The sequence below is a fragment of the Amblyomma mixtum genome, chromosome 2 (genome assembly GCF_055824585.1).
Source record: "Amblyomma mixtum isolate Tamu chromosome 2, ASM5582458v1, whole genome shotgun sequence".
NCBI classification, from domain to species: Eukaryota; Metazoa; Arthropoda; class Arachnida; order Ixodida; family Ixodidae; genus Amblyomma; species Amblyomma mixtum.
In genome coordinates this window covers 251,283,818-251,306,631 of record NC_143013.1, presented here as the reverse complement: position 1 = coordinate 251,306,631, position 22,814 = coordinate 251,283,818, and the positions used below count along the sequence as shown (strand labels likewise).

Below are 22,814 nucleotides of genomic sequence, written 5' to 3'. Positions count from 1 at the left end.
GGCATCTCACTGAAACGCAAAGCCGTTTTGAGCCAAGCCCCCCTGCGAGTGCATGTTGGGCCAAGTGATGTGCAAGCATGCTGTCGCGCAGCATAAACAACGAGTATTTATTAATACTTCTGGTTTCGTGTGCATTTTTGCAATGTGTAGTCGCTGAAACATCAGGTTGCACACTGGTTAACAAGGACTCTAAATCCGAAAAAGCGCTTTTAGACGGGCTGCACGACTTGAAGGGAGAAACGTAAGCTTCCATGTATGAGTTTCTATTTTCATGCATGATTTTGCGAAACGCTTTGCAAAACGCACAGCTAAATAAAATTGACTGCGCCGCTTCTGTTTCAATTAATTTCTTTGTTTGAGATCCTGTACGTCTTTATTTAGTTCGCATGACTGTAGTGGAATAGTGCTCAAACGTCCGTGGAAAGCACTCGTAACCGATGCGATCAAAATGTGCGCAAACCGATCTGCCTCTTTCTTTCGTTTCAGTTTCAAAGTAGAGGACAAAGTAGACGGCAAACTGAAGAATGTCTACGAAATCGGCGTCTGCGCAAGCGTAAACAAGTCGGCGCCTCTAATTGGGGCTGTTCAACATGTTATTGGCGATAAAGCCAACAAGACAATCGTATTGGGGCAGCTGAACGCAACGACGCTAGTCGGGGCCCGTGAGTCGGATTTCTCCTTACTGCGTCTGAACTCGCGAAATTCTTCTTCTTTCAGATGTGTGTGCTTTTACGTCATAAATAAACTAACAACGTTGACATTGACAAGCCGCGTAAACTGACGCCGCAATTTTTTTTTTTTTTTTCAGCCGGCTGGACTCTAGTCACGTACAGAGATGGCGATAAGTATAATGGATCCTGTGAGAACTCCTCACGACAAGTTCAATTTGTCGTCATCTGCAGTCCAGACGAGCATCACGTAAGTTATTCTGGGAGGGAATCGACTCTACCGAAACGCTTGCGACGCGAAGAATATTGCATCATTTTCAGTTAAACCGCGCAAGCATCGTGCCGATGATTCTCGGGAAGCGTACAGACATAGTGCACCGTTTCCAGTCTTCCTGTATGCCTGTGTTAATTCAGCAGTTACTTTCAATGTATGCTGTGCTGACTGTTAAAAAAAACGTTTGTTTTGTTTATGTTCAGACTTACCTAAACCACACGTATCACATGTACAGTCGTGAGCAATTTTAGAGAAAACAAGCTTTCTGCACAAAATTTCGAATTTTCTGGTTATTACTCCACTGAATTTGAGATTGACTTTTGAATATTATGCCCAAAGAGGAAAAGTATTTAGAAAACATAAAACAACTGTGCATGTTGCATATAATTATGAAGTAATCAACAAATGAATGCTTTAGCTTTGTCCCCTCTCGTATTGCCCACGACTGTACTATTTACTGCATCGTGCTTAACGTGGTTGCATTTCCAGTGCCATTGAATTTGTCCACCCATGTAAGCCAGATGTTTTTGGCTACAGTAGCGTGCAGCGCTGTCAACCTCATTAACAGGAAATGCATGGGCAAGCATGTGGTCAATGACGGCTTTCATCATCATCATCATCAGTCTGACTATGCCCACTGCAGGGCAAAGGCCTCTCCCATGTCTCTCCAATTAACCCTGTCCTTTGCCAGTTGCGGCCACCATATTCCCGCCAATTTCTTAATCTCAACCACCCGCCTAACTTTCTGCTGCCCCCTGCTACGCTTGCCTTCTCTTGGAATCCACTCCATTACCCTTAAGGACCAGCGGTTATCCTGCCCTCGCATTACATGCCCTGCCCAAGCCCACTTCTTCCTCTTGATTTCGACTAGGGCGGCTTTCTTAATCTTCTCAATTGCTTTGCCCTTCTCGTTATCTGTTAAGCTCAGCTTGTCGACAGCCATTGCCTACTTAACACCTGCAACTTATCGTGAATTAGAAAACTCGTCATTCACAGGTACTCATTTTCTTGGCATACAAACCGCAACGCCAGAAAGTAAATTTTTAAAAGTGTAATTTGAACCTCTCTTGTTCATGTATGACACTGTTCTGCGTGAAATACGTGTGGCATTGCCACAGAAATTTGTGGCTGCTCAAGTCCTCTCAGTAGCATGAGGAAGCGTATCTTTGTCCAGTCGTGTAGGTGGAAAAATCTCCTTTTGTTTGTGAATTTCAGGGATCTCTCCAAATTGCCTCCAGCGGTCGCGCAGGCGAAACAAGCTGCTCTTACGTTTTTGTACTAAGCAGCAGTGTTGTCTGTTCCAAGGAGAAACATGAGCAGCATCATCGTGGTCTCAGTGGCGGAGCCGTGTTCTGCATACTGTAAGTAAAACTAAATGTTTAAAGGGGCAGTTAGGGGAAGTCTATCCACTTTTTGTTGTTAGTAAAATCTGCTAGTTGGGTTTGTGGCTTCGTTTTCTCAGCAAAAAACACATTTGATAGTGAGAATGTTGAGTTGAAAATGAAATTGTTTATCCTTCCACTTGGTTCAGATGTGTGGTGCGGATGACATCGAGAGGATTATGAACTCTGTGATCACTTACTGGAAGGGGATGGCAGTGTGCTTTAGCCTCGGCGATCCTCAAGTACAAAGTGCTTAATGTCACTACATTTTGTTTGTGAAAATGGGTTGTGGCAACGATACCTGTATTATGTTTTTTGGCCTTTCCTGGCTTCTGAGAGAGCTGTTTTTGGTGAAAGTACCTTCTTTGTGATTAGTAATCAAATGATGTAGGCCAACTTCACTTTGTCCTCAGTGTCCTGATAAGCTGTAATCTGCATGATAGCGGTGTGGGCAGTTGACTGTGTATGGCCAGAAAAGCGTTAAAATAAAACTATGTTCAGTGGGTGAACTGTGCTGTGCAAAGGAATACACAAAATGACTGTTGTGTGCGCACAAATTGTGTGAAAAGTTGAAAGTTAAAAATTTGTTTTGAAGAAATGAAAAAAGAGAAACCACAGTAACTGTATCACTTCTCGGTGGACACCTCAGCTGTCGGAAGGAAGGGAGAAAGGTTGTAGCGAAAGGAGATTAAAAGAGGTGCTGCAGTGGAGGACTTGGGAATAATTTCGACCACCTAGGGTTCTTTAACGTGCACTGACATCGCACAGCACTTGACCACTGGAGGCGAAAATGGCTGCTGTGTTTCGACGCGAATTGTGGGTTTTATGGGAGGACAGGTATACTCTTGGCCCAGTTCGAATTTCTCTGCTCCCCGCCTTAGAATGATGCAGTCCCACAGATGGGACTCACTGCAGAGCGCAAGCAGAAAAGCAGAAAAGTACAATCATCCCGAAAGGGAATCTGTGAATGCAGTGTTATTTGCAGTCTTGCAATATGTGAAAATATTTCCTTCATAAAAAACTTCCCGTTGAAAAAATGCGTTTGTCCAGAATTTCTGGGTATGTCCACTGCAGTTAGTTATTTTGGGTCCCTAAGATAGCTTGCTTGTAGCAAGGGTACCATTGCGGAGCATGTGACTGCTCTGGAGAGCTTGGAAAGTGCTGTAAGAGGGTCTAGTTTGAATAAGCAGGCATGCATAAAGGACTTAAACTCTCCGACTTTGAAATTTTGGCTGTAACATGGGAAGTCTACTTACTATGAACCTGAGGTACAACGAATGTAATTCACGTGACCGTGAGGTTCATTATAGTTATTATAAGCTGAGCAATGCCAAACACAAAAACCAGTATCCAGTTGCTCAGCTAGCTTTTAATGCCTCTTAAGTAGTTTATGGTTGTGCCGTCAGGTTGCGTCAGTATTGTTCTCGGTGCTAATATAGTGTATGCCTCATAACTAGGCACAGCTGTAGCGGCTCATCTTTTATTTAGTAACAAATCTGTGTCTACCTTTACTGAAACAGACCGGGTGGAACATGTGGCAGCACGAAACTATGATTGCATAACTTGGCTCCTGTGATTTGCCGTACACAATTACACTACTCCTCTGTGTTTTCCATGAGTCATCGTTTTGTAGAAATGAAGTCTCATGGTTTCTTGGAATTTTCATAACTAGGGCCCGGAAATTTAGGCACTAAAGAACCCCGAAATAGGCAGGCATCTAGGCTCTAAAAAATACTGAAATAGGCGCTATAAAGCAAAAATAGGCGCTTTGAATAATACTCATTATTTATTAGTACAAAATTTGTCAGTCAAGCACGGAGCGTACGCAGTCCTCAATTGAAGCAATAAAGCACATTGCGAGGTTTTCGAACCTGAAGCTTCTTCGGTTTTCACTAAGGAGAGCTTTGTACTTTGAAAAGCTTCTTTCGACGCCACATGAAGTTAGTGGCGCGAACCTAAAACATGAGAGTTGATAGTGGCTCAGGCCTTGGGTAAGGTGGCCGTACGTCTCCGTGTAGAAAGTCTCTGATTTGGGAGATTGTTTATAGGCTTCTATTTTTTTCTACCAATTGTTGCATCTTTGTAGAAGCAGTAGCGCCCTTTCCTTCCAGTCCCTGAAGTGCTGCTGGTACTTCGGCGACTGCCGTCAGTGATTCATCTATTGAGAGTCCAGATATTTCCAACTTTGCCATCCTCGCCCTCAATGTTGAAAGTTTGCACTATGTATGTCAGGTCTCATTCCAAACTCGCCTCTTGCTACACTTCAAGAAAAACGCTTTGCTCAAGTTACACTATGAGAAAAACGTTTGCAGAAACCCGCGGCTTTTGTGCACGTCAGCGCGCGCCTTTCACCATACTTAGCAGATGTATCAAAATTTAAAAACGGCACCGAGGACCGAAATACCGGATTTAGGCATTTATAGGCAAAAAGTGCGGTTAAATAGGTAGCATTTCGTAAAAAATGACAGAAAGGCAAGCAAGCGCAAAAACCCTCCGTTTAGGCATTTGTAGGCTTGTTTAGGCAAATGCCTGAAGTTCCGGGCCCTAGTCATAACATTAGCACACTTCGTGCTCAAGGTTAGGGCTAGGTGCTTATTGTAGCTGAGACAGAGTGACCGAGTGTATGAGCACTGTGTGTATCTGTCCAATCAGTCTTGGCAAATGACTGACTTGCATTCATAGCTTCACAGCATGAATCCACAGTGGCTGCTCATCGGTGAAATTACACCTGCTTTTTTTCTGTTGCAGTTTCTTCACGGTGGCTGGCAGCTACCTGCTCTTAGGTTTCATGTACAAGCGCATTGTGGTGGGAGCGAAAGGCCTGGAGCAGATTCCAAACTACAGCTTCTGGAGGGACTGTGGCCACCTCCAGGCTGTGAGTGAAGCTATCTTTCCCTCAGGGCTTCGTTTCCAAATGGGCGCTTTCAGCAGGGCCTTTAAATTCTTTTAGAACTTCGGTTATGCCTGTGTACGTGGTTCTGAACCTGTGAGCCTGTATATGGTTTTTGAATTTATGTAATATATGCAGCTATATGTATGGCGTTTATGTTAAAACGTGCAAATGTACCATATTTAATGTGCATATTAAATTCTCATCACTGCCGAGGAAAATGGTGGTAAGAACCTCCTCGACCTGCTTATAGCAGCATTTTGTTCTTATCTTTCTTCTCAGCATTTCTTTAGTTGTATGCGAAATAGTGTTAAATAAAGAATGGTGTTGTTTTTGGTGGTGCAGTGTCTCTGGCACACTGTCAAACGCTGTTTGCCAGAATGTTGTAAATTAAATCTGTATTTCATGGTAGCAAGGTGAGGAAGGCAGTAAGATTTAACGATATTGCTTGCTGGAAGTTATAGTTCCTGAATGCTCCTGAAAAGTAGCACTTACTTCAGGCAGATTTTTCATTGTAGTGAACGGCAACAATGATGCAAAAACCTACACGTGCGGAAATGTTTTTCTTTAACGCACCATGTGACGTTTGGTAAGCGTGTCTATGTGTATACGTTTTCTGTTCTACGGCATGAGCTCTGTTATCTATTGGCCTCGCTGTGTTTTCTTAAAGCGTTCAGAATGAAAGTAACTTCTGTGCATTTTTAGGAACGCAAATGCCCAGTACGGATATTTTGCTCTGGTATACCTAAAGGTAACTCTAGCAGTTTTATCCTTGTGTGCAATCACATCACCTAATTATTTGTAAGTGAACTTGACTGCACACACTTGATCGCATGCACTACAATACTGGATTGGTGTGGGAAAGATTGTTAAGACATGTGTCATTGTTTTTGTTTACTGACTTTACTTATGCATGGTGGTAATTTTGTACCAACAACTTAAATTTGCTTCCTGAGACTCGCCACTTTAATCTTTATTCAAACCATTGCTCTTGGATAGGTGTTGAATATTAATTTGTTATTATTATTACTTTGCAAAGGCTGTGTGTTGAATATAAATTTTTTTTTACTCTGAGAGGATCATAGGATTTTGTGCACAAAGGGATTGATGATATGCGCAACACTATTCTAATGTATTGTTGTTGATATATTTACTCTAGCACAGTGCCTGTGAAAAAAAAAAAAAAGTGGCAGGGTTTAATGTAGTTAAACCGAGTAGACATGCGAAAGCATCTGTTTATTTGGTTGGCTCATGGTTTTGCTTTGCTGGGTCGTCGGCACGTTTGGTGGCGATATTAGACTCAGGTTAAGTTGTGATCAAGGTTAAGCTGATCTGAACTGTTTGCGTCGCAGATGGAGGTTGATGAGGATGGCGATGTGCAGTGCCCAGGGCGGGAGTGTGTTGCAGTTTATCACGTGGTGTGATCACTGCGGTGATAGCATAGGCCTCTCGTGCAGTGGGCAGCGAAGCTGATCTGTTCGCGCCGCCCCGGGTTCGAAACCCAGTCGCGTCAGAATTTATTTTATTTATGCATAGGCTATTGCTGTGCTTGGTATGGCCAAGGTCACCCTCAAGGTCACCCTCTACGAGGGGGTACCCAAAAGAAACCGGACTTATTTTTGTTTGAACTTATTTCTTCACTTTTTAAGCACAGACCTTCAATCTCCTTCAAAGTATTTCCCACTTGCAATGATACGCTTGTCGAATCTTTCATTCCATTTTTCAAAACATTGTTTAAATTCATCTTTTGTGAGGCTTCACAGTGCCTCCGTCGTTTTTTTCTTCACCTCAGCAACATCAGCGAAACGCTTTCCATTCACCTATTTTTTCATTCTAGGAAACAAAGAAAGTAGCACGGGGCAAGGTCAGGAGAGTATGAGGGTTAAGGAATAGGGGTCATGCCATTTTTGGTCCAAAATTGTCGTAGAGACAGGGCGGTGTGAGCAGGGGCATTGCCATGATGGAAAAACCAATCACCCGACCGCCACAAATCTGGCCGCTTCCACTGCACACTGTTTCCCAATCTTTTCAAAACATCCAAGTAGAAAGCCTGGCTAACTGTCTGACCCTGCGGGACAAATTCTCAATGGACGACTCCTCTCACGTCGAAAAAACAAATCAGCATTGTTTTGAGGTTTGGTTTCACCTGACGAGCTTTCTTGAGGCGAGGTGAATTTGAAGTTTTTCATTGGCATGATTGTTGCTTTGATTCAGGATTCGATTCAGGAACACTTGAGTTGTCCCCATAGCATCGTCCTTGTACGTCTTTCTTAATATTTCAAGAGTTTCCATTCAACTTTTTCCGAGCAAAAATCGTAATTTCACTGGCGCACGCTGTTCACGAAAATCAGCCATTGCAAAAACGACGTTCACACAAAACAGTCGTCACTCTAAAACTCTCCCTAAACTAGTCTGACCTCCTTCAACGACGGCACTCGGCTTACTGACTCTGGAATGTTCGTTCTATGCGCTCCTAGTGGCAAAACGCGGTACCACAGAAGCTTTGCCGAGCAAAAAATTTAGTCCGGTTTCTTTTGGGTACCCCCTCGTATGCAGGTGGCACAACGCTCCTAACTTATCGAGCTTCCTCCCACTGGCTGCAGCTTGCACCGCGCTCCTCTGAACTAAACTGAGCTTACCCGATTTACTCCGAGGCTTCACACAAGATTCTCGGTTGGGACCATGTTCATTAGTGCTTTCCCGCTAAAACTGAACTTCTATAGTGAGGTTGTTTATGAAGGTACACAGGGTACGTCGCATGTGGCTGATGATGTTGCCGGGGCGTGGGCAGAGGCTTGTTCTTTGCCGAGGGCCTAATAATAAAGACGGGGTTGAGAGTCCTTTTCATTAGGACTCCTGCCTATCACCAGCGAAACAGGAATCACATTGTTAATCCCATCCACTTCGCTGGTCACACGCAAAAGTGGCAGGCATACTTTTGACGAAGACTGCAGGCGTACAGTGCTTTTTCTCTGCGTATCAGTGAGTGTTCACCTGTGGCACAGGCAGCATCGAATAAACGAACCTGCACTGTTCTGTTTTTCATCAGGATGGCTGCAACTACATCTGCCGATGCCAGTGTGACTCCTCCGATGAGCACCGCTCCTACAGAGACATTGACGACAGGCCCCTGCGTCCAGACGAGGACAGGGACGACCAGCTGCTGACCATGTAGGCTGGTGAAACTCACTTTCTCCTCTTTTTTTTTGTTGTCTTCGTTGCCAGCGAGTTTCGCTGAAACGTGTTACACGAGGATGCGCAGTCTCTTGCCCTTTTCTCACACAGCCAGTTTGGCTCACTCTTTACCGCAGAGCAAGAGTTGCAGGGGGGGGTGAAACTCCTCGTCAGTGTTAGCATGAGGGATGACCGGGTGTGTGTGCACTGGTGGCCATCTGGTGGTGGTGAGGGTTACCGAGTTTCTGCGAAAGTGGAACGGCCGTGTGGGGTGTGGTTGCATTTCCGGCCACCAGGTGTCGCCAGCGCTCGAACGGCTCCCGAGCCATCTGTGACTCCGCCGCACTGTTGCAGAGAGCGGGGTCTGCCCTCCTATATATCCTTGTTTTGTGCTTCGCGTATCAACAGCAGCACTTGCACTTGAGTGCCATTGTTCGGTATCAGCAGAAAGAGGGCGGGGTGGTTCGTAGTGCACTCTTCAGTTAAAAGGAACTCTGAGGACAATTCCGTTCAATTTCTGGTCTTAGTCAAATTCGGTTTGGCTTCTTCTTGCAGTTCGCTTGTTTGCTAGCAGAAGGCATATTTATTGCCGAGAATGTTGGCACTGAAAATTAAACAGTTTTGTTCTGCCCGTTGAGTCAAACTTGCAACATTGGCAACGTCGAGAGGCATCAAATTAAGTACGTAATTGTTGGCTGGAAGTGGATAGTGGTCTGCCGATCACTGTCCACTGATACTGATCGCCTCTATTTCATTTTTTTTCTTCTTTTGACCGTTTTCAGCTTATGAAAGCTGTGTTTTAAAGTAGCCTGTTTGCCATTGGAATGCGGTGACCAATCAATCAATCAATATTGGCTGACTTCAATTTGTCCTCAGTGCCCCTCCCACTGGCGTGGCTGTGTGACAGGAGCGGGTGCCGCTCGACGATCTCTGCCCGTGAGTTCCTTGAAGTGTGAAAACATTGTTTCTGATTGGATGGGAGTTTGCCATGTCTTGCAGGCATGTTGCTTTTTCGCTTCCCTCCTCCGTTTCCTTTTTTCTTGCTTTATTTTTTTTTTAAACAGTCGGAAATGTGATAGCTACGTGACCAGTGCTGTTACAGAAGCTCGCTCACACATTGCGCACTGGTCGTTTGTTTCTGAACAACCTGCCCTTTGGGTTGAAGATTGTGAAACGGAATAGCAGTGTCGAAAACTTTATTGCTATCTTAGCAGGCAGTATGGCCTCTAGGGAAGGAAATTGTTGGTTTTTTTCTTTCTTTTTCAAGAGAATCCGTGGCATGTGTACTGTTGAGTACTAGCTGTTTATAGATGTGCGCGCTCCACATTCCATAGGGCTAGGGAAAGCAGCTTTCATTAAAGCTATTCCTGTGACCTTCCTTTTTTTTTTCTCTCTTTGCGCTTAAAAGTGGGGAGGTTCTAATTTGGCGAATAAAATGAGCAGTAGTCCCAGTTGTTAGAAAATTGGGTTCATGATTAGGGGGTGATCGCTGTGAAAAAGTGCTTATGGTGGTTTACCTCCACTGTAAAAAAAAAAAAAAGTTCCCTTATGCACTCCTGTGATGATAGATAATGGTGTTGAGGCATCGCTAGTGCACTTTAGTAGACATTCACATTAATTTGCAAAGTTTACAACATGAAGGCTTTTGCGACAGAAAAAGGCTCTTTTTTGTCCTTTTTTTTCTCATGCAGGGGTGCACATCTTGTTTCTTTTGAAGGAGTCTCTTATTTTATTGCACACAGGTCTTGCTTCTTTTGCACCCATCTCCACTGCCTTGAAAAGTGTAGCACAGGGACTGTAGTAATGAAGAACAGAGCTTTATGTAGTTTGTTGATGCGCAATTAGGGTACTAGGTGGTTGTAGTCCTGAGGGTTGGTCACGTGTTATGCTCTGAATGTCGAAATGTGCGACATTTTCTGTTCTGTAGTGTGCGTGCTATATATGTGCTGTGGGCTTGTGCACATGCTGAATGAAGTGTCCAGAGTTTTTTTTTTTTTTTTACGTGTGGGTGGTTATGGTGATACTTTTCTACTCTCAGTACTATGAAAAGAGTTGCGATTAGCCACCAACACACTGTATTGTGAAGCCTAACTATATTTGCTAGTTTTGTGCCCCACCAATTTTCAGTGCAAGTAACCACCGCCCTGTTTGTTTTGTGAAGCTTAACCACCTGTGGTAGTTATATGCTCCACCAATTTGCAGCGCCGTGATTCACGTTCACTTTACACACAGGCAAGTCCCGATTCAGTTTCCATATACGGCAAAGAAGCTTTCACACGTCAATGCCATTTCTGAACAAGTTTTATAGTCGTAATAATAAAAATGTGAAGCACACGTTGCGAGGCTCGAGCAGCACGTTTTTTGAGCCTGACCATAACTACCTACATGAGCGCGGCAAGTTGTTTCATAATCTTCTTTGAGCGTAGCGGTTTTGCTTGGTGCTGTGTAGGCCATATGTATGCATGTGGAGCCAGTTTCTGTTCATTGTGTGTGTATTGCATTAATAATGTGGCTGTGGGCTTGGAGCTGATATGCAGGCTGCTTTTAGTCTTTTACAGTATATGTGGTAAAAGTTTTGTACAATTGGACCTCAACATAACAAAGTTGTACTTCTATTCTAAAACCATCAGTACCTCACATTTTATTCGGCAGGAGCTTCTGCATGTTAAATGTCCAAATTCATTGTCTGAGTTGCCGCAGTAGTCTTCTTTTTAAAGGCATTTTGTCAGCAGGAATTTACAGTTTAGCTGGAAGCTCTGCAATAATGAAGGTCTTCGTCAGTGTTCATTCTGTACAGCTACTACAGCAGTGCCCAATAGTATTCGGGTATACGGTATAGAATCAGTGAAATTAAATTGTCCCGGCAAGTTGCATCATTAGTCTTGGAGGCCGTTTAAAGCATTGCAAAAACCGTCTATCAGAACTTGGACATCCCAATGTTCATTACATTCCTATTAGGCTGAACAGCATCAATTCCAGAAGCCCATAGTACAAACTTGGCTACACTCGGTTGTCAAATCTATACAGGTGCTCATACATAGGTAAATGGTGAAACTTGTTGCAGTCAAATTCTCCTTTTTTTTTTCTTGCCATGTAAAATTACTTTGCCTCGTTAAGACAAAATGCATTGCCTTCAGAAAAGAGAGTAAAGGAAAGAAATTCGTCACACATCTCAGTCAAGCAAGGTTTGTTATCTTGAGGTTCAGTTGTATTTGAGTAGAGCCTGGTATTTGGGCACTGCATAAACAGCATTCACTTTCTCTGCTACACAAGACCATTGGTGCCATAGTGGAACTACTGTGTGGCAGTGTTCATTGCAAGCATTGTGGTGTCTGTGTCATGTGTCATAGTGGACTCATGGAAACGTGCAAAAGGGTTGTGCTTTAATTTTCTCAAAAGTGCAACTGGGCATTACGAGGAGTACCAGCTGTATGCAGCAGCTTCCGGAGGCCTGGAACAGTTTTTAGTTTCAGCGGTTGCTGCCTTTTTTTTTTTATGCTTTTCTAAGTTGTGTTTGGGTTCTGTGAAAGTGCATCTTGCATAAAAGTAGGCACGTAGCGACATCGAATGCCTTTTACCAAAGCCTACCAAAGCCATGCACTAGGGCAGTTTGTATGAGGGCACTGTCACCTGTTGCATCGTTGTTGCCTGGTAGACCTACTGAAAACCTTGTGCGGAACTTTTATGTGAAACCGGTACGGGCCTAAGTTGTCTGGTATGCCTGCTAAAAGCTTTGTGCTAAGCTTTATGTCAAACCAGTACGGGCCTAAGGGTGACATTATAAACTATGGCCTCTCAAAGTGTCCTACACATCTTGAAAACCAGCATTTCCTACGAGCAGTTGTGTTCAGAGCACTGTCCTTTTGGTTCTTTAGCCTGAAGGTAGTTCCGTATCTTGGTGCCTTGACATCGAGCACCCTCTATACTAGTCAGTGAATGATGAACTATGGTTTCTCTCTCTCTCTCTCTTTTTTTTTCCTTTTTGTCTTGTTGTTATACAGAAAATTTCTGTGATTTTGTAGGTTCTGTTGTTTGAATGCATATTATTTTCGTGAATATGTTTATCGCATATTATACTGCATGTCTGGCACTGTGTTGATAAGGCTGTTTCATCTGAGCAACAGGTGTTGACAGAGGCTAGCCGAATGTGGTCACGTTCACAGCTTGAGTGAAGTGGCGTGCAGTCCGTAATTTCCGCAAAGAAAGCATTGCTGCGCTTCCTGTCTGATGCTGTTGTTGCTGTAAGCTTTTTGGAGCACCCATCTACTGTTTGGGTGCCAGCAGCCTTTAACAGTAAATTGGTCCATTTCCTGCCATAGCCAACTTGGATTTTTCCTGTCTCCAACTACTTGTGTGGCGAGGCTTTATGTTTAGAGATTTATAGATGAAAACCTAATGTGTCTTGTCTGTTTGCTTTCAAATACGTTGGCAGTGTTATTAGACTGCTTGCCTGGTTGCATGTACGATTGGTTTCATGGATAATAAATGTGACACACGTCTCACAAGTTTCGGTGTGATGATGGAATCTGGAAATTTTCACGCTAAAAAACACATTTGCAGGGTGTTCTAGTACAGAAAAATAATGCACGGGGTTTATCACTAGACCGGAAGGTTACTGCAGATAAATTGAGTGCTTTTATGACCACTGTCTCAATGCACATGGTACAAACAGAATACTGTCATATAGAAAAGGCAGTAAAAACGTTTTTTTTAACTGACAGAACAGCCGTCTTAGACAAAACATTTGCCCAGAAAACTCTTTCACAGTAGACGCTTTCTGGAGCGTTCGTTGCAGCTTATGAGTTTCCATTTCTTTCCGGCCAACTTACTAGACGTGCGAATATTCAATTCGATTCGATCCGAATGTTTGGTATTCGAAATCTCAAAGTATTCGTCTCAAGGGTAGCTACCCCAAACTGACACAGAATGGTGCTGGGCGCTGGGTGCGTGGTGGTGCGTATGTCTAGCAGGTGTCATGGAGTCACTGCTTAAAAGAAACAGCAGCGCAACGCCGCAATCTTAAGAGCGGCAATTAAGGCCCCAGATATAGTTCTTACACCGCACAGATATCTCGGCACCGCACGTAGGTCAGCTCGCCCTCTTTTGGATCGACATTTTTGCAGGAAGTTAACACAGCTTCAGTGAGTGTGACAAAGCTTCAATGCATTTTTTTTTCTTTTTCTTTTCATTTAAATGCCCCTCGTTTTAAAAAAATGCACGTTTTTGAAAGTGCCTATTGTGCTGTTCAACCTTTTTTGTGTACCAGAAGTATCAAAATATTCACTTTGAAATTATTTGAAATATTAACTTTTGGTTCAAATTCATTTTGAACCAAAAAACCACTATTTACACATGTCTGAACTTAACCCATTGGCTTTAGATCTTTTTTAGCTCTGCTGGGCCTTCCTAACTGATTTGATTTTTCACCAAGAGCACGAGTACTCGGTGAATGCTTGTTTTGACCTAAAAATAGGCATCTAGGAAAAAAACTGCAGAGGACTAGTTACAAAATATGTTCATTTACATCCTGAAATCCAGTATCCATTTGTTATGTGCATGCTATACTGCTGTAGTAAATGCGTTGCATAATGACTCTACATCAGTGCTGCTGCTTGTCTGACCAGAAGGATATGTTGAAAGTTGCTTTCGTTGCTCCATTTGACATCATTATGACTGTAATAAAGGAGGATGGAAAGTCGGGTGAGTCTGTTGGAATTTAACATTGGTGTAACACCACAGAAGCTGATACGACAGAAAAAAGGCAAGACTGCTTTCTTTCTAAATCATTCGCGCTGTTTACCCTTAAGAAGATGACACAGCACTGTTGTAAACAATCCATTATTAAAGGTGCACTGAAGAGGAATCTGAACTCGTCTTTTTGCCGCGGGAACTCAATCTGCACGTTCCGAGCATTCTTAGAAACTTCGATTTATTGCCCTGTGTGGCTGATTTTCCTAATTAAATCGAATTAACGTCCGGCTCCCGCCTTTTTTTTTTAATTCTCCCTCGTACGGTGGGCGGAGTCGACCAACGCGTGGAGTGCCTTTCAGCCAGTCCCGCGGTGGCTTGCCGCTCTGCCATCGGCGGAGTAATACGTAGTAGTCCGTAGAAGCAAATTGTCCGCGCGTATTTTTATTTCTGCGGGCTTATTTTGCGGCTATATTATCTGCGAATGAAACTATTTATTCACGGAAACCTAAAAAACAAAATAAAGCGAAAGCAAAGCCTCCACGGAGCTGGCTGCAAGGCACTCCACGCGTTGGTCGACTCCACCCACCGTACGAGGGAGAATTAAAAAAAAAAGAGGCGGGAGCCGGACGTTAATTCGATTTAATTAGGAAAATCAGCCACACAGGGCAATAAATCGAAGTTTCTAAGAATGCTCAGAACGTGTAGATCGAGTTCCCGCGGCAAAAAGACGAGTTCAGATTCCTTTTCAGTGCACCTTTAAGGTGAAAGCCTTTATGGCTCACGGCTCTCCAGCGTTTCCGTCGGTCCATGCGAACTTGTCAATCAAACGTGTGACATCACGAGTCGACGTCATGCAAAGTCACGCGAGCTGTCAATCAAACTTGGTTAATCAGCACGGCACCTCACATATGGTAGTATATCTTCGTTCCCCTATATGTATACTACAGTGTGTGAGGAGTTCAAGTGGGAACAGTGGGTGGTACCATTGGTACATAGACTATGGACCACCTAATTGGCATAGATTGTTCGGAGTGGTATCAAACGATTGAGCATGTTACGAAGCATAAGATAACTAGTTGAATCAAAGCGTAGCTTTTCATAGGGATTCGCACCAACAACCTTTGGTTCCCCAAACCGTGACTTCTTGAAATTCAAACGTCCAATATGGCCAAACTAACTGAGTAGGACATTCGAAGCATGTCAAATGATTTGCCTTCTTGCGCTGTATATGTTGCCAGCCAAGGTGTAGTATGTCGCAACTCGAAATCGGTTATAACGAACACGCCAGATATAACGGAGGTGTAGTATGTCGTAACTCGAAATGGTTATAATGAGCATAACACCAAATAAATGCACATAATGAAGAATCAGAAGTGTTCCAGAGAGCTCAGCAGGATGGCACAAAGGCTTTCGCCTCGCTGCACATAGGTGACTTAAGTGCTCCCCCTGAATTTTTTTCGTTAGAAAGACAGCGTCCGTGTTTGCTATCTGGTATGCCAGCAAACAGTAAATTACAGTAAAACCTTGTTAATTTGAACCCTATTAATTCGTATTGTTTTGGCTGCCGCTAAGTCCCACCAAATGTCCACGCAAGTCTACAGCGTTGGAACTTTGTTTATTCGGACGCCCCAGAGCTGATGTCGGTTGTTCGGACAGGCTTCCGAAGCGGTATGGCCTGCTGAACAACGGTAGGTGCGTTGACTAGATGACCCCTTTGATTGGCCGAACATGTAGCTGCATAGTTTCGTTTTTGGAGCTTTGTCGCCAGCCCACAGTGACGGCGGCTATCGGCTGTGCATATTAGCCAGCCAGCCGAGTCGCACATCGTTTAGACCAATGGTTGCCAAATTGTTGATGTGGTGCGTTTTTTTTTGTGTGTTCATTTTTTGAAGACATCTTGCCTTCAAGTGATGTTCACCATTTGTGCGGTGAAGCCTCCTCAAGTGCGACGCCTCATGCAAAGAAGCTGCAGCGCTTCTCCATCGCAAACTGAAAGAAGCTGCGTATACCATTTGCATTATGGAGCAGCTCTGCTTTCGACACTCTCAGTAGGGTGCACGAATTGAACTGTTTGACGGAATTGCTACATAGGGGCATTGTCGTGCAGTCTTCACCTTAAAAGGAGATGACCATTGTCCAGGGTCGCATTGAATAAATTTCACTTTCACGCTAACGGTTTTTGCCAGTTTTGAGGTGTTATTCTATAATTCAGACTTTTCTTACACTATCTTGAAGTCCAAATTAACGAGGTTATAAGTACTTTAAAAAAGTGGACCCACTCCTGCCACCTATCAGAAAACCATAACGCATCCTTTGATTAATCAACATGTTATCTTGTGGTGGCTATAAGAAGTGCTAAAAGCCATTGGCCGTAAGCTTTGGCAACTTTAGTAGTATAGCTGTGTTTCCCATAGGCATAAGCCAACACGTTGGAAAGTCAATGGGTCACTGGATTAGATCTTGGCTGGATCCAGTACTGTTCAATGATTGTAACGATTCTATCTGTCAAATTCCTGCACTATTTAAAAGGTGAACATGTTCTGGCCAACAAGGGAATCTAAACCTGAAATCTGCTACTGCCTGAGCGCCCTCTTCCGACAGTTGGACAAGGGACCTCAATAAGCGGCGTCGTTGCTTTCGTATGCCACAGATGAAAACTCCCAATTCTTCAGCTGGCAACATGCGGTGGTGAGGGTTAGTGAGCTGAAAGTAGGGTAATGGAAGAAAGGGAGCTGTGGCGTGAAGCCGGAAGTGTCGACTGCCTACAAGGGCACTGGCATAGAGTTAATGGCGCTGGTGTACTATACTTAAGCAGCTTGAAGCGCAGTACCCAATTCTCGAATTAGTGCGTAGTATTCTGCTTTCAGAGAAAGTTCACCAAAGACAATAGCACCTTCATAAGTAAACACTGTAGTCGACTTTCGCACATCTAGATACCATTGTCCCAGACTGCCACTTACTTGGCTGTTTCCAAGCCGCTAACGAGCAGACATCGAAGATGCTCCACGTCCGACGCGGCCGACGCAGCAGTCATGGCACAGCGTCATCTATTCAGGAGTAGCGCCATTTAACTCTCTACCAGAGCCACTTTCAGTAGCCGACATTTCCAGCTCCATGCCACTGCTCCTGTTTTTATAAATACAAATACAAATGTCCGTGGATCTCCAAGCATGGATGTGAGCAGACATGTACAGACATGCATGCGGCATGGACCGTAACCATCATTACTTTTTCACCCTAGGTAAAAAGAAAACTACAGTCGTATTCCGTTAATATAGATGACTCAAATTATGAAGTTTTTTTCTGCAGACCAAACTTTTTCAATGCACTTCTGCCTCAATAATACGGCAACTCGCCGACCGGACAATGGACAGGGTGGAAATTTACAGAGCCCATTCGGGACTGTGTATTTTTGTCGCGCTATGGACGATCGTGACAATAAACCTTGTCTGCCCCAACCAGATATGTCTTTTGAGTGTAGCGAGAGGCAGAGCAAAAATGCAAATGTCTCAGTAACAGTCTATTGATTTTGTGGTTTCATTCTGTATACTGCCAATGTGACTGGTCGACGCACATTACCTTCTGTCGTAATGCATGAAAGGTTGTCAAAAATACGCTTTCAGCTTCTGCTACTCTGAGAGACAGCAGTACAGATGCACTAGCGGTGCATGGGATGTCGGAAATCACTGCAGGAGGTCTATCATCAGGCCGTGAGCGGCCATCACGTGTCTCATAGGCCACGAGGTGCTCCATACTGCATCACATTTTTCAAAAGATAATGACAACTAAGATAATGCGGAGCTCCCAAGAAAGGTGCAACTTCCATTTAACTCATGGCCAGTATGCACAGACATACTTTAATCATAAAGTGTTTTTTTTTACATTTAACACACTGACTAATTAACTAATTAACACACTGACTAATTAACACACTGACTAAGAGCACCACCATTATACCATTCTGTCGTTTTCGTTTCCGGCCACTGTAAAGCTGGCATCATTCTGCCTTCTGACCAGAGATAGAGCAAGTCTTCCTCAACTGTTTTCTTTTACTTTTTCAACTTCCAAGCCTAATTTGTGGCTGTCTTGGGAGTCCTTGCAGCGTGTGTTGGGCCAGAATAGAGCTGTGCACGGGCTCGGGCCGGCCCGAAAGCCCGTACCCGGCCCGCGGGCCGGGCTCGGGCCATAGTATATTTGTCTCGGACGGGCCGGCCGGGCTTCGCGATTGCTCCTGCGTGGCTCCAGCCGCCCTACTGTTGCAAGGTTCGAAACTAATCTCCACATGAGTGGTCTCACGAGCCCAAATGACACTGCACAAAGGAAGGTGAGGTGTGTCGAGCTGCCACAGTTTTGGAGAAGCAAGGCAGCGACGTACCCAAAGCTTTCTCTTCTTGCCAAGAAAGTGTTAGCCATTCCGGCTACCAGTTCAAGCAGCGAGAGAAATTTCAGCGCTGCCGGGTTCATTATGCAGGAGCGCCGCACTTGCCTCAAGCCGTCATCAATGGACGATTTGTTGTTTTTACATAATAACTTGGAGTGATAACTCTCTACGTGAGCCGTGTTTGCATATACTCACTAATTTTCATCTAGACCATGAGAGCCGAGCATTTTAAAAACATTGAAATAAACTGATTTTCCTTAAGGGGGGACACTGGTCTTGAAAAGAAAATTTTATTCATTTAGTCATAGTTATGAAATTTTCAGGGCACATGTATTTTTGTGCGCTGATTCTAGATATGTCATTTAATTTCATGTAAAACAATTCCATGAGCACTTATGCAATTTTTATGCAAGTATTTTGCGGAGAGTTTTCAAGAAAATTTGCTGCAGGAAACTGGCTGAAATGTATGCCATTGGGTTCTCTTGACACCAAGGAATACAATAAGGGTAAAATTATCATCCTGGCTCTCATCGAACTTGAGTAATAAGGTACTGAAGCTGCCACTTCACACACAGGAATACACACTTTTATTCTCATTTCTGAAGCGACAACTTCAAAACTCTATAACCGAAGTTCTTTGATAGGCAGGAAGACAATTTCACCCTTATTGCATTCCTTGGTGTCAAGAGAACCCAATGGCATACATTTCAGCGAGTTTCCCGCAGCAAATTTTCTTCAAAACTCTCCGCAAAATACTAGCATAAAAATTGCATAAGTGCTCAAGGAATTGCTTTACAGAAATTAAATGATATATTCGGAATCAGCACACAAAAATACATATGCCCTGAAGATTTCGTAACTGTGACTTCATTAATAAATTTTTTTTTTTCAAGACCAGTGTCCCCCCTTAAATTATACCTTTCTGTTTCATCGTCACTTCAATTTCAGTTTTGCAGGTCGGGCCGGGCCCGGGCAGGGCCTTAACTCGGGCCGGGCCCGGGCGGGCTTAGGTTTCTTCAGTGTCGGGCCGGGCCTCCGTCAGTAGTGTAGGGCTCGGGCCGGGCGCGGGCTGAAATTGGCGGCCCGTGCACAGCTCTAGGCCAGAATACCCTTGCTTTGCATATTAGAGATCACATCTAGCTTGTCAAACTGGTTTTAGTTGCTTTGTTTTAAAGTGAGAATGGGTCAGAAACATGATGAACAACTTGCTTTCATCACTTGGCACTTCCCCTTGTGAAGGAGGCAGAACAAAATGACCAACACACCGGACACCGTAACACATATCAGCAGTGATACACCATTGAAAATTTTCTGAACTTTTGAGAAGAAAACAAAGACCGTATGTCAGACCAAAAATGAAGCCTACATAGGCATGTGGTTGGCTCCCCACACCCCCCCATGATCAACGACTCCACCCACAGGAGTAGCATGGGTAGAAGCCATGCAACAAATCATCCTTTAGTAATAGTTTACAACAGGTTTGTAATAAGGGAGTAATTACTCATTGACGTCCACCCGAGCTCAGCCATACGGCCACAAAGGAAAGCTATACAGCTTTCACAGAATCTTCGTAGTTAAAGAAAAATTCGTCCTGGTCCGGGGTTCGAACCCGGGACCACCGCTACACCGGAGCAGTCGCTCTACCAATTGAGCTAACCGGGACGGCAAGCTTGTGGTAGGGCGAGAGCGAATTGATCTATAACTCGAAGTGGGAACAGTGTTGACCAAATATTTAGGGGAATCCCCCAAGGTGGAGTAGATTTGTAATAAGGGAGTAATTACTCATTGACGTCCACCCAAGCGCAGCCATACGGCCACAAAGGAAAGCTATACAGCTTTCACAGAATCTTCGTAGTTAAAGAAAAATAGTAATTACTCATTGACGTCCACCCAAGCGCAGCCATACGGCCACAAAGGAAAGCTATACAGCTTTCACAGAATCTTCGTAGTTAAAGAAAAATACGAATTTTTCTTTAACTACGAAGATTCTGTGAAAGCTGTATAGCTTTCCTTTGTGGCCGTATGGCTGCGCTCGGGTGGACGTCAATGAGTAATTACTCCCTTATTACAAATCTACTCCACCTTGGGGGATTCCCCTAAATATTTGGTTTACAACAGGTTTGTGGCAGGCGGTAACCACAAGCATACGAGTGCATCTTTTAGCATGACCTGCAAGCATGAAGTTCAGCAAGTTGGCACCTGGGCGTTTTCCTTCTGTGTACCACTGGCTTTTATCACTGTGGTTTTCTTCACAGTACAAGCATTAGCAACAGGTGGAGCTATCCATGCTAAGTTATATACCAAGTGCTTGAGCTAGGCAAGAAATGCAGACTGTGGCGACTCAACCGAGAGAACAAGCTTTTCCGAGTGCCGCCAATGAAGACATTGAAATGGCCTTTGAGTTGCTAGCGACTGTGATGACCGTTTTCTGTGTACCTCTCGCTCTGATGAAACTAACAGCAAAGGTGCACAAGATCCTATCAAGCTGCATGAACGCGCAATGTGTCACCACCATTACTGCCATTCCATTTTTGTGCCCTGCAACCTAGAGCTTGCTATTAAATACAGAGAGGCCTTTATAGGGCTAATTTACCTTTCGTCTCTAGTTAGAATGTAGTGCATGCTTTTAAAGTGAGGGGGGATGAGGGGATTAAAGGCAACTTGTCTATTTTTCGACTTAGAGTGATGAAATTTGGCAGGCTGGCTTAAAACAGCATCAAACAATCAGATATAAAGTTTCACAATGACAGCTTCAGTAGGCTCCCTTTTATCATTGTTTAAAAGTTGTCCCCATGTTGCTTGCTTGTGGAAAGCCCAGCATGACAAAAAAAGAGAGGCTACAGGTCTGTAAATGCTTTCAATATATACTAAGAAGTGTGGTGCAAATCAAGACTCGATTTTTTAATAAAATTTCTCTGCTATTTTTTTTTTAAAGGATGCAACATGCACCTTTTTTTATGTTTAGAATGTATCATGCTCTAATTACCATGTAATAAAAACATGCGAGCCTAAACGGTAAATTTAAGACTGTCTCGACGCAGACCACACTTCAGTGATCACAACAAAACAAACGGAGTAAAAATCCATGCACCCATTGCTGTGCTACGCTTTACACGAACAAGTTTACAAAGATTTCCTGGGTTAGTTTCTGGAAGAATAATGCAAAAATACTGCACAATTCTCAACACGTCAACACTGCCAGAAAACTCAGCACGTCAGAAAACATTAGTCTCTTTTATTCAGAAGCATCTACACACATAGAAAGAGGCAAGACAATGCTACCAGTAGCAAGTAGCAGCATCACAGTGCGGAACAGATACTTAAAAACAGGGCTCATGCCTGTGAAGTGGCAGCATATTATGAATTATTCACAAAAAAGCTCATTCCGGCACAAAAGCAATGCAGAACCAGTTATGGTTTCAGTGGAATCACATTATGGCATTTGGTCGCTCACAGGTGTCGCAATGTCGCCGGCAGAAAGACATGACACCAAAGCAAAAATCATTGTGAGCATCCGTAGCACTGCTAGCAAGTAAAAACAGGCACAATGCACATTCACGACTTCTCCACTGTAAAATTGCAAGTCTGTGAACATAACTATTCTATTCCACTTCGATGGGATAGTGTGCCCACAAGAGACACACTGTAAAAGCACACACTGGGATCACAACAAGTCTGTAAACATTCTTTTCTACGTGCAGCTACGTAGAAAAGAAAAGAAAGAACGAGGCTGGTGATGGTGTAGGTTCTTCACAGAAAATGCATGCAAACTTCTAGCTCCTTCAGTGCATTTGGCAAGCAAAACCTTTCATGCGATGATATAACTACTCTATTCCACTTCGATGGGATAGTGTGTCCAAGAGAGGCACGCTATGAAAGGACACTCTGAGATCACAACTTTTTCTTCAGAACTTTCAAGTTCATTTGAATGAACAATCTGTCAGAGGAGTGGAAAGAAAAAAACCTCGCGGAATGGTTACCAGTGTGTAATGCGAGATTCAGTGGCAGTTTTTGTGGTGGTGAATATGATATTTATATGTCTTCTTCTCTAAAGGATTGTACAGCCTTTGTCAAAAGTTTAGAGCCCAGGGGGTTTGCTTCTAAGCACTGTTGTGGCGCTCCTGTAGCACTTGTGGAAGTCCTACGCATCGGAGGAAGCAGGAACAAAAATCTTCTTACCTTCAGGAGATTTGGGACGCTGAGGACGCATTACGAGCAAAGCAATGTGGCCCAGAAGCAAACCCCCTGGGCTCTAAACTTTTGACAAAGGCTGTACATGACATCACCGTGTTCAAGACACTCAGATTACCGCATTGCCATGAAGCGTTGCAGTGACATGCGTGATATGTGAATG

General features: G+C 43.8%; 1 protein-coding gene across 3 annotated transcripts in view; it reads left to right on the top strand.

Annotated features, from left to right (window-relative positions):
- The first annotated feature begins 20 nt into the window (after positions 1 to 20).
- LOC149363514 (cation-dependent mannose-6-phosphate receptor-like) overlaps positions 21 to 22,814 on the top strand; it is a 42,249-nt gene continuing 19,455 nt past the window's right edge. The window contains exons 1-7 of one of the 3 annotated variants that reach the window (XM_089573515.1): positions 21 to 241; positions 487 to 662; positions 809 to 918; positions 2,158 to 2,303; positions 5,073 to 5,199; positions 8,264 to 8,385; positions 9,265 to 12,893. In XM_089573515.1, the coding sequence (XP_089429641.1) occupies positions 78 to 241; positions 487 to 662; positions 809 to 918; positions 2,158 to 2,303; positions 5,073 to 5,199; positions 8,264 to 8,385; positions 9,265 to 9,292 (873 nt within the window). In that variant the 5' untranslated portion in view covers positions 21 to 77 and the 3' untranslated portion in view covers positions 9,293 to 12,893. Of the gene's footprint in view, positions 242 to 486; positions 663 to 808; positions 919 to 2,157; positions 2,304 to 5,072; positions 5,200 to 8,263; positions 12,894 to 22,814 lie in introns of those variants that run through there. The other 2 variants (XM_089573514.1, XM_089573516.1) reach the window with 2 other exon arrangements.